General features: G+C 47.8%; 1 protein-coding gene across 1 annotated transcript in view; it reads left to right on the top strand.

Annotated features, from left to right (window-relative positions):
* Glut4EF (Glucose transporter 4 enhancer factor) overlaps positions 1 to 15732 on the top strand; it is a 48254-nt gene that overhangs the window by 15272 nt on the left and 17250 nt on the right. Inside the window, exon 4 of the mRNA XM_065494206.1 lies at positions 11043 to 11230. Coding sequence (XP_065350278.1) covers positions 11043 to 11230 — 188 coding nt within the window. The remainder of the gene's footprint in view (positions 1 to 11042; positions 11231 to 15732) is intronic.

Below are 15732 nucleotides of genomic sequence, written 5' to 3'. Positions count from 1 at the left end.
AAGGTGCGTATCTGCACCAACCTGGCCGACTTTTCTCTCTCCGCTTCGATCAACGTGTTTCGGGATCGGTTTTTTAACATCGCAGGTCTCCGGCAGACTTGTTTTTTTCATCTCACCACGCTGAGCAACGGTTGGCAGAGGATATATTAAAGCTGTAACGTTGATCGTTTTATATATAAATTCAAAGTGGCCAAGTGGAAGAAGCAGAAGCTGTTTTAAATTATAGTCCCATCAGTTTTTGTACGAGAATCTCCTTAAAAGATTTATTCGTCGAAAAACACAAAGAGAGCCTCCCTCCCACTTCTTTGTTTTTTACATCGCTTGTATATACTAACGTATGTACAGCACGCGAGCCTTCAGCTGACGTGAGGCAGTAGCAGAATCTTTTGATGTCGTGATTCTATGTACTGGTTGCAAAAATCCCTTTTGACCACAAAAAAACGGCGTCGTCTCACATCGTCTTGCGACAATAAGCCTACTTTTTCAGAGTAAATACACTCATTAGTCATTGTCACTTGTTCCGCGCTCAGGAAACGGAAAATCCCTTGTGGCTGAAACATTCTGGCCGGCTTGCGTCACCCGCCGCCGAATCGGTTAAATACCCTGCCGCCGCTCTCGGCTTTTGTTTATTACTTCCATCGAAAAGCGAGTAAAAGCCAACCGGGCTTTCGCAAAGCGTCACTACGCCGCGGACTTTGTTGCTTGCGCGCCGAAAAAGCAGCAGTTGCCGGAAAACGGTACCCACCACCATGATCATGTTGAGGATCATCATAATATAGCGTGCAACTCTCAAAGCGAGCCTACTGCCGGGCTCTGCTGTGCTTTTCTTGCGGCTAATGACCTAACAACGCTCGCAGAGTTTGACGACCCAAAGCCTCAGCCAATGCAAGAGTATAGCGTGCCTCGCTTGTTTAGACTGCTCGAACGCCGGCCGGCCGGCGGCGAGCACCAGCTAAATGCCGCGAACTTATTTTTGTTCCCAATTGAGCAATTCGCCCTCTGCATTTCGATCGCGAGTAAAGCATTCATCTCCGCTTCAGCTAACTTAATTTGTTGCTGTGTTTTTCACCGACAAATCGCTTTTTAATAGCGTCCGACATGGGAGAAAAATTATGCTCCGAAAATTGTTATTAAGGCTCAACTAACGACGAGTCAAATACTTCTGACGACCCTAGCAAGTCTTTGCCTGTGAACATGCAATCGAGTCATTTTTATCAGAAGCGGCCGGCCGGCGCGTGATATCTTTTGTTTTAGCCAGCGAGTTAAACAAAGCGCTCGGCCGTTTTGCGTAATAAAAAGTTAGTGCGCTCGCTTATCAGCGAAATTGGTCTGTAATAAGAGAGCAGAGAAGTGAAGAAACCTGCTAAGGGGCAGTTTCGTACGTTTGTGTGTGTGCGCGCGCGCGATCGGTCGCTTTATCGCTGGCGTCCTCAAAAAGATCAACAACCTGCTGCTGCCATGTTTTATTGGCGCACAACGCCAAGGCCGCGCTCGCTGCTCTGCGGCTCGCTCTTGTATCGATCATTGACCATGGCCACCGCTTCACGCCACTCACACTTTTCCAGCGGCGGAAAAGCGAGCGGGCGTCGTCAGCAGGGCAGCCGCTCCGCTACTTTTTGAGGAAGGTCGTGACGAGCTGCTGCGACGGAAAATGGGCACATTTTCTTTTTTTATTCCCTGCACCGCACGGTGCGTCAGCACGCAGCTGCACCTATTTGCGAAATGCCAATGCACCTTCATGACAGCGTGAAGGCCGACGTTGTTCTTTGAAATTTCCTATTAGCAGCGGATAGATCGCTCACAGTCACAGGTGGCTGACGCATTTTCATATGGCATAAACTGTTGCGAGACTGCAGCTGCAGCGGAAAATAATGCATCTGTGCGGTACAGCTGAGCTCGGCCGGTTGGCTGGCTGGCTGGCTGCGTCGAGATATATAAATGTGTGTGTAAAATTGCTGATGTGCGCGTTTTCTCGCTTTTTACTGCTGCTCGCAGTTTCAGTTTCACTGCCGAGAGAGCGGCTAGTTTGCTGCTCGATTTTGCATGCATAAATTATGTGCATAGTACTAGCGTTTTGCTCAACTTCCTCCTTAAAAGCTTTCCCGTGTAAATGGCTTGCACATTGTCATTCAGCCAGCAACAGTCGCGACTCCAATTGAGCGTGATCGGTATAAAAGTAAAAATTGCATAATACGTGACGATCGCCCATGCACATCTCGCCCGGCGTATTTATTATCCTACCCCCCTCTTATGCAACACGGCGTGCATGTGAACAATAAATAATGAGAGAGCCACTCGGGTGCATTCGAGAGCTGACAGCGCTGGCTGTGCAAGATTTTATTTTCTTTGTTGCCAAGCTCGCGGCAGTAGATCAGATTGCAATGTCACCTACATTTTCACCCGCGCGATAGCTTAGCGCCTCTCCTCGCAATTAGCAGCTGATGCCTTGACGATCGTGATATAAATTCACGCCGGCAGCAGGCAAACTATATAGGAAGCTGCGTGTAATTCAGTCTGCCGTGAAAAGCAAGCGGAAAGTCGGCAGTAGTCGTCCCTCGACGCAAAGCCGTCCAAGTAATAGTTCACGACAGCTTTGCGAAGAACAATTGTGAAAGTACTCAGCTGCATGCCATTGTGAATTAAAATAATGCACTTGGCCCTGGTATCAAGGAACTCATTTTATTATCATGCAAATTGAATTTGCACTTCGCAAACCGCAGTCGCGCGCGACTCAAGGAGTGAAAGTGGCTCTTGCCGCTCTGATATGATGTGTAAAAGAACAAAGTTTCGCCACACGCCTTTCGCGGACGTTTTGACACGTTTTATTGTAACAAGTAGGGCACATATATATCAGAATTAAACCTCATGATTTTGGCCAGCCGTAACTTCTTTTGGCAGGCCAAAGTGAAAATTATTATTCTGCCGGTCGTGATCGATAAAATCGGCCAGAAAAATACGAACACGCCCCGAGCGAGGATCTCCAATAAGCTGCTTAAGCAGAGAAGACATGCACGACAAAAAAATTTATTATTCTTTGTCTTATCACAACACCACGAATTTCTTTCAAAATGAGCATGCAATATTTTCATACCGACTATTTTCCTTTATACCCATCGTTGTTATTGAGTGCCAAGTGAGGTTTCTCTTCTATGAAACGCCCTCTGTCAACAAGTTGAGGTGTTTATCCTAAAGCGGCAAACTTTTTGTTACATCCTCAGAACTTTTCCATGCGTGCGAGCTCTGATTTCAAGCGGATGGAACCTCGCTACATTTAGCTGGACGCAATTAATTATGTAAAAGTGAGAGAAATGCATCTCTTGCTGTTGCTGGAAAATTGATGGCGTGACGCTTTTTACACACTGTAGATATTTATGTTTCTGCTGCGAGAACGGCATTTAAAATAAAAGGCGTGCGCGGCGTATTCCAATGATAAATCTCCGCTCCTCTCTCCACCCGTTGATATTATTTTTCTATTGATTTCACTTCTGTTGTTCTCTAGGCTACAAAGTATGCATTCAAAATGCGTAATAACTCATGTCACAGTTCTCCGCTGAGCGCGATATTAGTCTAAAGCCGAGAGTGGATTTCACACAATAGGCGACATAATTCATCTCTCTCCAGAGCCAGAGAGCTCGCTGCCCGAGATTATTAAGCAATCACACGCAGTAATCTCACAGCCTTTCTCTAAACAAAGTAACGCAACAACCTTCAGTAAAATTTTCATTTTCTACTCCACTCTATAAGTGACCAGCGTATGGTCTTTTCAATCACACGTGCACAAAGTCATTTTCATCAGCAGCGCGCGTGCGAGCTGCTGTTGTGTTGTTCACCTTCGTGTGTCTGCCGCCGTGCTGACGTCAGCGAGTTCGCCACACTTAAATAGGCAATGATTTTCTTTGACAGGTTCAGGAGAAGGCCTAGGACAATCTGTTCGTGCGTTGAGAAAAAACGCGCTGCCTTAAACTTCTAGAGTGTTTTTTTTTTACTCCAGGCAAAGGCATTAACAGCCTTCGGTCAAGTGTATGTGCAAATATTCCAACCTTGGAATATTGCGCAAGAAGAGGGAGGGGACGAGCGAAAATGCTATTTGGACATTCAAAATCGATTGGTGGTTAATTTACATATGCATCAGTGTGCTTTCCTGAAATTGTTCTAGATAAATGGCTTTTTGATGCTAAACGCTTTCCGCAAAACGAGGAAAAGTATCGCGCCATCCATTCTGCGTGATTCCGGAAAATCGCCATAAATATCCAACACCGGCTGGCTGGAACGAGAACTTGTTGAGAACAACTGCGCGCTGGGCTTAATCCACGTTTCCCGGTACTCATTCCGAGTGTTAGCAAGTAAAAACAAAATAAGTGAATTTTCCGGGAAGGCGGTAACGGCGTGGCATTATAGTGTGCTGTCCGTGGGCGTCCGGGGAACTGCGCAGTTAGGCAATAGGCAAGCGAGAGAGAGAGTACGACGCAATTCGCGAACAGGGCGGCTGCCGGCCGGCGAGAGGGAGAGCAACCCTGGGCCGTTACTCTCGCTCTCTCTAGGCGAGCGCAGAGCTGAAATGGCGCAGTCTCGGCGAGCGAGGCGTGTGCAAAGGCGAAATTTGCACACTTTCGCAATGGCGCTCCACACACACGATTCGGCGCGCCAAGCACATTTTGCGAATAGGCCACAGTGGCTGCGCTTGAGGTAGGCCGCCTTTCGCCGCCGCGCGGCGCGCTCTTCTTTACTGAAATCCAGCCGACTGGTGTTGCGAAATTTTTGGACGCTGCCTGGAAGGTGCTACAATAAAACAGGCCGACCGTGCGTGTCTCACACGAACGCCGTGCCCGGAATAATAAAATCGTGCATCCTTCCTGCGCACGTAACCGGTCAATATGCCGCGATTGCCAAGGGTGAACTCGCCTTTTTGTACGACACATCTTTCGACAGAATACATATTATATGCAGTGTTCTCACTAATGGCTGGCTCAATTTACGCTCTCAAGCCGGATTTATGGCAGGAAAATTGCAATACCCGTCGCTTAGGGTAAAAGCATCAGGCGGAATAAACAGATCTGATATTAAAAGTAATGGCATTTCCGTGCAGCAATAAAATTTTATTTTATGCTCGCAGTCTCGTTTCCAGCTATGGCTTGCGCGCACCTGCTCATCGAAATAAATCCTAGAAAGTCAAAATAAACAATCCACGGCCCACTTTGTCCATAGTGCACCCAATATTTATTATCAGCCGCAGTTCTCTTCTCTACAGCTCGCTCCTCAACACAAAGGAGCCTATTATTTCTAGTTCTACGACTGATAGAAGCGCGATATAACAAATGTGACGTAAATCCCCGAACGGGAGCCTGCGTGCTCGTTCTCTCTTCAATTCAGCGCATACCCGTGCACTTGGGAGATAATTACAAGACAATGGGCAGTCTTATGATAACGGCAGATAAAAACCATCGTCGGCATCATCAGCAACAACAGTGGAGCGCGGGGAGTCATATAATGCCCGCCTGCATTTTCCATCACGTGCGTCGAGCTGATAAAAAGCAGCAGCAGCGTCTCAAAATAATGACTACTGCAGACAGCATGACGATCGGTTGCTCTGGCTCTCTGTAATTATTTCGTGATGAACCTGCATTTTGCCGGCGCGCGGCTAGTGATGTAAGCGACGACATGTGTGCGCGCCAAATTGATGATGTGCAACTTCTGATTGACGTAATTGAATTTCTCCTTGTCGTCCACCCATTCTTCTCTTTGGTTGCGAATAAAAGCAAAAAATAAAAACGCGTGCGGGGGGCTTATCACATGACAAGAGGGAGCACGCGCGTGTGGTTTATTTCGTTAGCCGACGTCTTTTGTGGAAACAAATAAAGATAAATCTTGCCGTTGTGTCATCTCCTCGCCGCAGCTGAACTTTTCGCGCCTTAGAACGTGACCGTGGTTGGAAAACCACAGGCTGATTGCACATTGGCTACCAGAATTATTGGTTCATTTTTCATTATCTGGCACAGTGCTCCAGGGAGAACTTTTGCTCGCCTTGTCGAATGCATCAGCGCCGAGATAGGGCGTCATGGCCAAACTTAATGTCGTGACGTCATGGTTATCATCAGATACGCCAGAAGATAAACCTAGCTTGCTGTGTGAATGCGACCGGCTGTTTACACTGCCTGGTGCAGCCCACAGACTGCATTTTTATGTGCACATCAGTAAACCATGTCACAGACAGCCGCAACGCCACCGAGAAGGAAGGGAGAAGAGCTTGAGCATATGGCGCAGGAAAATGTTTACAACGCCCAGAACCCTATGGCCTGATAAGTTTCAGTTTGTGTATGTTATACAATAACAAACAAATATCCCCATCAAATCTCGAAGACAAAGTGTGATATATTCGATTGAGCATGAGATTTGGACGTTCCCGCTCACCAAGGTCAAGTGTGTGAGCCGTTGCTGTTCAAAGATCAATATTCTCCCACAAGTGCGCACGACACTTTTGGTTTCCCTCCGCCGTACGCGCGCTTCTTGTTACTTTCGCAATCCGGCGTCAAATGCAAATGAATACAAAGAGACGCGAAATGAAACACACAGCCGCTGCTTTTGACGTTGCGAATTTTCGTACAAGTCACGTTGCGGCCTTGCTGCCGGCCGGCATCACAATCTTGAATTTCGCAAAAGCAGCCGGTTGGCTGGAAGTGCAAGGATATAATGCTGTGTACGCGCGCGCGAGTGTTTGTGTGTGTGTATATATATTTTCTCGCTCTCGACGGGCTAGGCTGCTGTTGCTGCTAATATTATCCTCGCACACCTCGCCGGAGAGATGTTGCGCAAAATAGCCTTGACGTTGCTGTGTATAAATGCATTTTACAAACACTCATTCTTAGAAAGTAATATGTATAAGGAGAGAAGCAAATGCGCGGCACACAACATTTCATTTGTGTGCATTACCCAGGCACGCGGCAGCCTACGCCGGCGATTATTTCATTTACAGCCCCAATAAATCCCGACCTAATCTTTTCTAATAGATCTCCCTCTCGCTCTTCTTGCGCGTTTGCAGAGCAGAGAAAGGATTATGTACATGCAATCCGCCCATTGCGAGGGTTCAACTTAATCTCGCGGAGTAATGTATTGCACCAGCGATCCGAGAAGATAACAATCGACGTGATCGATGCACCTTTTTATCTCGCGCCCATACATACATAATGGTGGAATGCATTTTCGGTTGACTTTTGCCTTTCGCGCGCGCGTCGATGTTACGGTTGGGAAAAACGGCCGCACTTATCATTAATTTGACCTTGCCAGCGAACGAAAACAGCGACGACGAGAGAACATCTCCCCATCCAACAGCAACAGCATGTGTAGCCGGCATCCAAGGCCGGCCGGCTTCTCTCTCGCGGAGCAAGAGCCTGACAATTCCGGGGTTTTTGATTGATTTTCGTTCGCGTTCGGATTGACAGACAGCGCGAAAATCGGGTCGGTTTTCCTCGAAAACGGGAAGCGTGTCACTTTTCCGGCAAAACTTAATTGACGCCAGCCGCCACAGCCGCGTGACGGCCAAGGGAAATGTGTCAGGGTGTGTCCTGGAAAACGAATCCGATGTCAAAGTCGCAGCAACAGTCCGCGTCAAATCTAATTTTTCGCCAGCAGCTTATCTTTAATGTTTGCCCTCTATGTAACTAGCCTAGTTCGCAAATATAGAAAATTGCGTGTACCGAGCGTACTTTTCATTCTAAGGGCTTATCTTATCTCTGTGTCATTTGTTTTCGACGCTTGTTAGTAATTGGCTGGCAAATTCCGGCACAGCTTGCGAAAGAGAGAAAGGAGCCACTTCCATCAACACTCTCACTTTTTTGCCGCGGAGCTCGGCAAAAACTCTCACTACACATTTTGCGCCCGCGTTATATCAAGCATTGTTTTGCTTTGGGTTTTGGGTGCAAGTTTAATGGCACCGGCAGTGAAAGTGGAATTTTCTCCGAGCGCCAGCGGAGAAGTTTAAAAACGGCCCTGCACTCCATTCACCCACACTTTCGCCAGCCGGCAGCAGCAGCGGCAGTGGCAGCGGCGAACCCCAGATATAGCTGCCGAGGCGGCGCAAACTCGGCGCATGTAGCTCTTGCTCCACTTTTTAGTAGGCCACGTAAATGGTGCACGCTCACGGAGTGGCAGCTTGACATCCAAACTAGCCAACGCCGGCCGGTGCCGGTGCTATTATTCAATAATAAATATACAATGCCGCTGCAACTTTGTTAATTATTTATGCAACGTCGGCCGGCTGGCTGGGCGAGCGCGCGCATTGCGGCTTTTCCAAATCTAGAACGCTGACTGTGCAGCAGTTAAATCGGAAAATTGGGTCGACGGATGCTCTTGTGCAGCCAATCCCAATGTCAACGCTGAATGAGGCTAAAAATTTCCTGTTTTGATAGTAAATATTCCTAAAAAATTGTCACGCCGGCTCTGTTTTTACAACCAATAAACAACTTAGCACTGGAGCTGTGTTTAGGCTGTTAAGCGTTTTAACGTAATAACTCAGAACAAATAGTGGTATACACAACATTATTTTAAAATATCACTCAATGAGGTTGAATATTTATTTAAATTGAGGCCAAATACAATATTTACATTTAGATAATTCTTACTCAAGCAGAAATCACAGGTTCCATTAGGCAGAGTGTAAAAGTAAACAAAGTAGCTCTTCTCCATTCAGGGTAGCACCCAACTGCACGCATGGATACTCAAAATCAGTATTTTTTATACCCACCAACTAACGATGAATTTCACCTATCCCATCGCGAAGTGAAATTTTGTTTCCTAAAGCAGCATGTATAGTAGAAGAGCCCTGCGGCAGCCGCAATTCCATAGGACGAGGCCGAGTCATCCATCCGACGCAAAATTTCCGCGCATCTATGTACGTCACCAGGCGTTTAAAAAATAAATGACTGTGCACGTCAACAGGGAAAATGAGTGGGCTGGCGTCCGAAAAACCACCCACACGCAAACCGCTCCTTGCACCCAGAGAGCGAATCATACGCTTTTGGGCGCTCACTAACTTTATCCGGTAGTTACGTCACGGGCAGGCAGGCTGATTTGTATTTGAGCAGCGGCAATGACGTCAAAGCAGGAGGCTGCTGCAGCAGCAGCAGCGAGCGAGCCGCCGAGCGAGGGCGGTTTCGGCCTACGCGGAAAACACCCCTCGCTGCTTGTGCTGAAGCTGCCGCAACCCACACAACGTTGGTGCAGACTAAAAGGTCACGGCGTGCGCGAATTTATTTTGGGCGCACCCGACGTCCATATTAAAAGGCTAATTGGCGCCTAGTTATAAATTCAGCATATCACACTTGGAGGCCGACAGACTTTTATGAGGTGCCGGCCGACGCGAAACAAGGCGGCTTTTTGCTTTCAAAGCATTTTGCCGATCGCACGTGCAGGTCAATATTTGTTTTCCAACCGCGCGCAGCCAGCGGCCGAGGTAAATTTTATGCTGGCTTGTATGTCAAAACTGCAGCTGCCTTACAAATGAAATGTTGAAATAACGCGCTTCGGACTTTTGTTCCAAAGCAGCCAGCAATTAGCCGGCGCTCTCTGTGTGTGCTTTCCATTTGAATTCATGCATACTCGACGTGGAAAAGTGGTAATTAGACTGCTGACTGCAGCTTTATCCCTTTTTTATGGACACGCGGAGAAATATTAATTACATTTTAATTTCAAATTAACCCACTCGTTGGTTGGCATTGTCCAACAAAGGCCTTTCAAGCTCTAATAAGGGCATTAATTTTGCGGCGAGAGCAAAAGGGAATTTTTATAGCCACACTCACGCCTGCATTATTTTCCGAGGAATTTCTGAAACGCAACCACGGTCATTATATTCATAATTTTCCATATCGAAAAGCGGCTGGTATTCGAGATAAACCGCCCAAGCAACGCACCTTCCCATCATTTCTATTATTTCCTGCCTCACGATCTTCCCATTCATCCGTAATTACGATTAACAGCCGTTTTCATTCCGATAAATTGTTATACAAAATCTCACAGAGAGAATCTTTTCCTGCGGGTCAGATGATGTGTTGCTGCTTCTGCTGCACTTCATGATGCGCTGCCCATCGTGTCCCCGGGGAGCAAGATGATATTTTCGTGGTTGCATCCCATACATACTCGTAATTAGGCTCGCGGCAGAACCAATCATTATCGCTTTCGGTCGCGTCGTATTAAAATATGAGCATGATTTACTTCATTCGCGCACGATATTTATTGAGGTGGCCGTCTGTCTGTCGGTACCCGTTAATTATTTACCGAACTAAAGGCGTAAAGGCAGTAGTTTTGTAATCTTTCAGTAACACAATCCACATCATGCGCGCTTCGAGTACAATGTAACACAAGACTAATTTATGGTGTTGAGATGAGCAGCAGAGCATCAGGGAAAATAAAAGCTTTTGCTGTAATAACAATAAAGAAAGAGGGAACGGCAATGGTGCGGGTGAGCACGATTTTAAACGGAATCCAACAGTACTTGCACGACTCGGTAATTAATTCAGAATCACTGGAAAACATCTCTATAATGGCCCTGGAAAACAGCAGCGCGAGCACCTAATGGCGAACGAAAACGGTCACTTTCCAATTCCAATTGCTGCTATGTCTTTTGAGGCCACGAAATGCGCACAAAGACTCTGGGAATACGTCGTCGATTTACACATACAAGGAAGTTGTTTGGTAAAAAAAAATACAGCCAGGTGGATTTTTGTTGAAAACGGCCGAAGCAGAAGAAAAGTTGGAAATGTGGATGTGGCGTGCGTATATACGGTTCTGAAATGATTAATGCGAGTTGATTGCTCCGGCAGGAGCGAGCTGCGTGCACAAAACGCATGAACAATCCATCTTTCGGCGCCGCTTGCTGGCTTAACACACGAAAATTCCTTCACGGTCGCGAATCAGCGAACGAAATTAGTAGCTAACTGCTTCTTTCTGCAAGAGTCACCACTGACCTAGCCAACAATAGTGCTGTGTCATTAGCGCGCGCCGGCACAGAAGCGATTTTCGGCTAACCTGCGGCTTTCCCTTCTTGTTCGCAGGTTCGGAGCTGTCGCCCCGCAGCAGTCACGACTCGGAGACCTACTCGTGGGCCCTGAACGGCCGCGGCTCGTCCACTCCATCGCCGCCCTTAAGCAACGGTGGTTCCTGGCAACAGGACGAAGGTGTCGTTCTGGACGCCGACTTCGCCATGGACGACCTTGAGATCGATACGCCTCGCAAAAAGAAGGTCAGTTATGAACGGCAAACATTATTACTTTTGACGTGAGCGCGCCGAGCGAATTGCACATATGGTGAGCGAGTGTGAAGCACGATGGGCGTGGGCAGTAATGCACCGCAGGGTGCGGTCCAAAAAAGTTTCGGTGGCGGAAATTTGACTGAAGGTTGGTGCCGAGACTGCTGTCAGGGCCGCCTGATCGACGTTTAATTGGAGCTAATTTGAATGGAAGGCCGCGCGCGTTTATTTCGAGTGGCAGAAATTTGCAAATCGGGCGTATATTGTTTACGCGGCGAGTGCCAACGCAGGCAAACAATGCGTTTTAAGTGTGCGGTGTATGAATAGCCTTCATTATCCACGCGCAAGTGACAGATGCGCACAAAGAGTCAATTTTCCGCCACCGCGTGCAAACACACCATCATGCCGGCAATTCAGATTGCGTAACTCGCGAGCTTCAGCGAAACAATGCCGGCAGCAGCCGCGATCTTGCGTGGTGAATAATTTATTCGATTCGGATCCAGCCCATGCATTGTTCGATTCGCGCTGAATAAAATTAATGGGTCTAAATTGAGGGTCGACGAGCAGGTATATTATACACGCGTACGTCAGCGACATACGGGCCTGCACTCGCGCGTCAGCTTGCCTCGATTGCACTTCCTATGTGTATGCATGCGCGCACAGCGGTGTATAACAAATGAGGCTTTGACTTTTTTATGAGAGCAGGAAACAACTCGGCTGTAAATCTCTCGTTCGATCTCCCAAAATAATAATAATTGGTTGCGTGTTTTATTAGCAAGAAAATTTATGTTGTGTGTGTGTCACAACTCACAAAGGCAAAAGCTCACTCACTCGCACAACCGGCGGCTTTTTCGTTTAAACCCCTGCTAGGCGGTTGCTTTTGAATCAATAATTACCATATGTGCATGCGATTTTATCCTGGCGGTTTTAGTTTTTTCTCGTTGGTAAAATCAAATTAAACCGATGGCGGCAGCGGCGGCGGTTTAATATTAAATCTGTCCGTCTGTCACATAAATTTCCAGCCGGAGTGAAAGGCTAATTACAATTTACAAATGAATCTGTCCCAAGCGACCCAAGTCCGTTTACGTGCGGCGCGGATACGTAAATAAATATATATAATGTAATAATTTAAAATCAAGGCCGGGCCTTGCGCGCGGGCAGCTGAGTTAAGAGCAGCGTGTTTCATTTTTATTATCCACTATCGTCCGGAGCTGCATGCAAGCGGCAGCGAATATCGAAACTCATGCATGACGATGTCGAAATCCGAGGTTTTCGTTCCTTTTTATGTACCTACCATCAAATTTAGTTAATTAAGGTAGGTCACGGACTGATGCGGACGTGCTGTGTGTCTTTTTCCGTGAACGCGATAAAAATTTGTGCCACCGCGACCAACAGCAGCACAGCACAACACACTTTGGAGCACCGCGCGACCTCCAAAGAACAATGAAAATAATTTCGCCACATGCATATAGAGTGTCACACTTGAATAACAACAAAGTGCTGGAAAATACCGCGTGTCAGATCGGTGTTTCACGGCGTGGCTTTCGCAACCACCATTAATTGCAGGAAGAGCAGCAGATTTTTGCAACATAGCCGCCATATTCGAGAGCACGAGTTTCATCAGCCGACTCTTATTTTTAATTGCGCGATAAAAAAAATAAGCGGAAAACACAACGCACTTTGGAGAGAGAGCGCGCTCGCGGAAGGAGCTCTTCTTTTTTGGCGGCGCATTTACAGTTAGCATTCTACTTTCTTACGAAAATATAGGCAGCAAGAGAAGTTCGAAATAGAAATAAAAAATAAAGGAGCAAGCAGAGGAGCGGAATAACTGTTCGTCGGCGTGTGGAAATTGCGCGGCACCAAAACAACTTTTCGGCTGGTGCCGTGGTGGTGGCACCTCTTTCGCGCAACGTTCTCCACAGCACGCGTACTTTATTGACTTTTGTAAAAGGAGAGAGAGAGAGAGAGAGAGAGTGGTTGCTCGCAGGCTGCTTGGGCCCGCTGAATACATACGCAACGGATTTTGCCAGCGAATTGCGCAACTACGCAGTTTCGGTCGCGCGTCCGTCCGAATTCCGTGCTTCTGGAATACGGGCCGACGACAAGATAAATCATTTTTAATGTACGTGCCGCCGAGCACACAGAGAACGTTTCCGCCGACGCGCAGTTTGCCCCGCGAAAAATGGAGACCTCGTCCGAAAAACGAGATAGATAACCCCGGCACCTCTCGTGATTCGCAGCCAAACTTTTGCGCTGGTTTTATTTATGTACAGCGCTGGCTGTCACTCGGGAGACCTTATCATCTCATGTCGCCGGTCGGAAAGTGAAAGCGGGCTGCGAAGCCTGTCAAACGACGCGATTTTCCATTGTCAACAGATGCGCCGTGCTTTGGTACACGCTTAATTTGATTTCGGGACGCGGTGGCCGGAATGATAATAATCCCGAAAGCGCTGCTGCGAATAAAAGCAAAAGTTGGTTGAGAGTGGTAAAGGTGCACACAAACACAAGTTCTCCCAATCTGAGCACAGCAGGTTGCATAAGCGGCCGCGCGCAAGGCGCTCCTCTCTCGCCGCCTCGCTTGCAAAAGAGGGGTTTCGCGATCAATAAAATCCCGGCCGGCTCGCAAAGCAACACACAGCAGCATGGAGCCCAGCTGACTATTTTACTTTTGTTTACATCTACCAGCAGGCAAGCCGAGGCTGCGCGAGCGCTCGCGAGTCGGGGCCCGAGCGAGCGCCGACCAGAAACCAGAACCAGCTCGCGGTGGCCGATTTCGAGTGAGATATGGAGCCATGTCAGAGTTCGCTCGCTCCCTCCGTCTCCGTGGCGTTGAGCACCAGAGAAATTAGCCAGGAGGTGCCGGGGGATTTTTATCCACTCTGGAAAATGGGTCACACTCCGGCGGTGAAATTAAATTACGGCTATGATAAAGGGTGCCAAGGAGAGAAAAAAAATAGTTGAGCAAAATGTATCACTCGACCCTGGGGCGGGTGGGCGCGCGAGTCGAGGATGAGCAATAGCCTCTTTCGTGCGCTGCCTTAAAAACTTGTATACCGCAGTGCAGATGGGTCTAACATTGTTTTCGCTCTATTCACTTCAATCATGCATTTGCATTATTTCAAAACGTACACGAGCCGGGCGCGAATATGGGTCAAGCCGAGCACAATGCACATTGATTTCAATCAAGTAGCCGCCCCTGCCTGCCTGCACTACATGCACAATTTCCACAGACTGCCCTGCTTGCTGTCAAGCCGCCCCGCCGGCCGGCTTGCGCTCTGCCAGCACCGAGCGAGCGCTGCAGATTGGCGGTGCATGTGCGAATTATTATTGCAGGCCGCCTAAGTAGGTTGCGTCACTGCTTATCGTGCGGTGCAGAATGGGAGCATGCATGCATGCACACCGAGCGCATGAATTGCAACACGTGTTGCGCAAACCGTTTCGAAACGGCTGCACCGTGTCTGCCGCACAAGGGTTGATGGGGTTGCGTAATAGCTCAATCTAGTCCGGTGATTGCAAATTTATCCGCGCCTAAGCCGAACTTTATTGCAATCGATTTTGACGCGCCACTCGCTGGAATTATAACGCGCATATTGTTAAACACGTTCCAGGAATGCCTAGCTTTGGTGTTTATTTTGTGCCTCTGTTTCTTTCTTTTCTAATTAAGATGTGATTTACTGATAAACAGTCTTGAAAGGGACCAAAAGAGCTATTTTTATGCTCGGCAGTAAAGCAGTCCGGGGTCCTGGGCGATAAAATCAGACCGCAAATCCCCAAGGTTGACAAATTTATATATGTATTTTCTCATCTCTGTAGCACCAGCAGCAGAATCAGCAGCGGCGACGAAACAAGCGAAACGCATCAGCTGCGCGGGTTCGCACTGTGCGTGTTCTCTCTATTTATTTTGCTTTCAAACAAACGCGCAGCAAACACAATCTGCTGTGAAAACACCGGCCGGCCAGCTTAGTGTTTCAATTCCGCGTTGCTTGCTTACTTTTCAAACGATAAGCGCGCGGCACGCGACCTTGGTGGCCGATGCAAAAATGGATGCATGCGGTGGATTCCGCTGCTTGCAAAACTGCAGCTCGCGGGCTGGCTCGACGCCAAGCCAAAGCCGGCCTGATTGCGATGCAGAGCGCGAGATGCACCGTTCTTTTTTCAAGTGGCGTGGCCTTGCCGAGTGCATATTAAAATAATGCACTCGTGCTCACTTCCCCTTTAGCCCCTCCGGCCGTTGATACTGCTCCACGTGCAGACCTAGAAACAGGAATTGGATTTCTGCAGGGAAATGGGACGGCGCTGGCGCATTTACAAATAATAATGCACTTTCTTTCAAAAGGAAATGAAAACAATGCATTCTTGCGGCGCATTAATAAACTAACAATGACGTGAGAGATGCAGCTCTCGTGCTGTGTTATTTAATTAACTCATTTCCGTGTGCGTACAGCGTGTGCATGTTGGTCGTGGCTAACGAGAAAATTAATTAGCTCTCAAAAGAA

The sequence above is a fragment of the Cloeon dipterum genome, chromosome X (genome assembly GCF_949628265.1).
Source record: "Cloeon dipterum chromosome X, ieCloDipt1.1, whole genome shotgun sequence".
In the NCBI taxonomy this organism is placed as follows: Eukaryota; Metazoa; Arthropoda; class Insecta; order Ephemeroptera; family Baetidae; genus Cloeon; species Cloeon dipterum.
The sequence above is the reverse complement of the archived record's forward strand: the minus strand, read 5'-3'. Positions and strand labels throughout refer to the sequence as shown.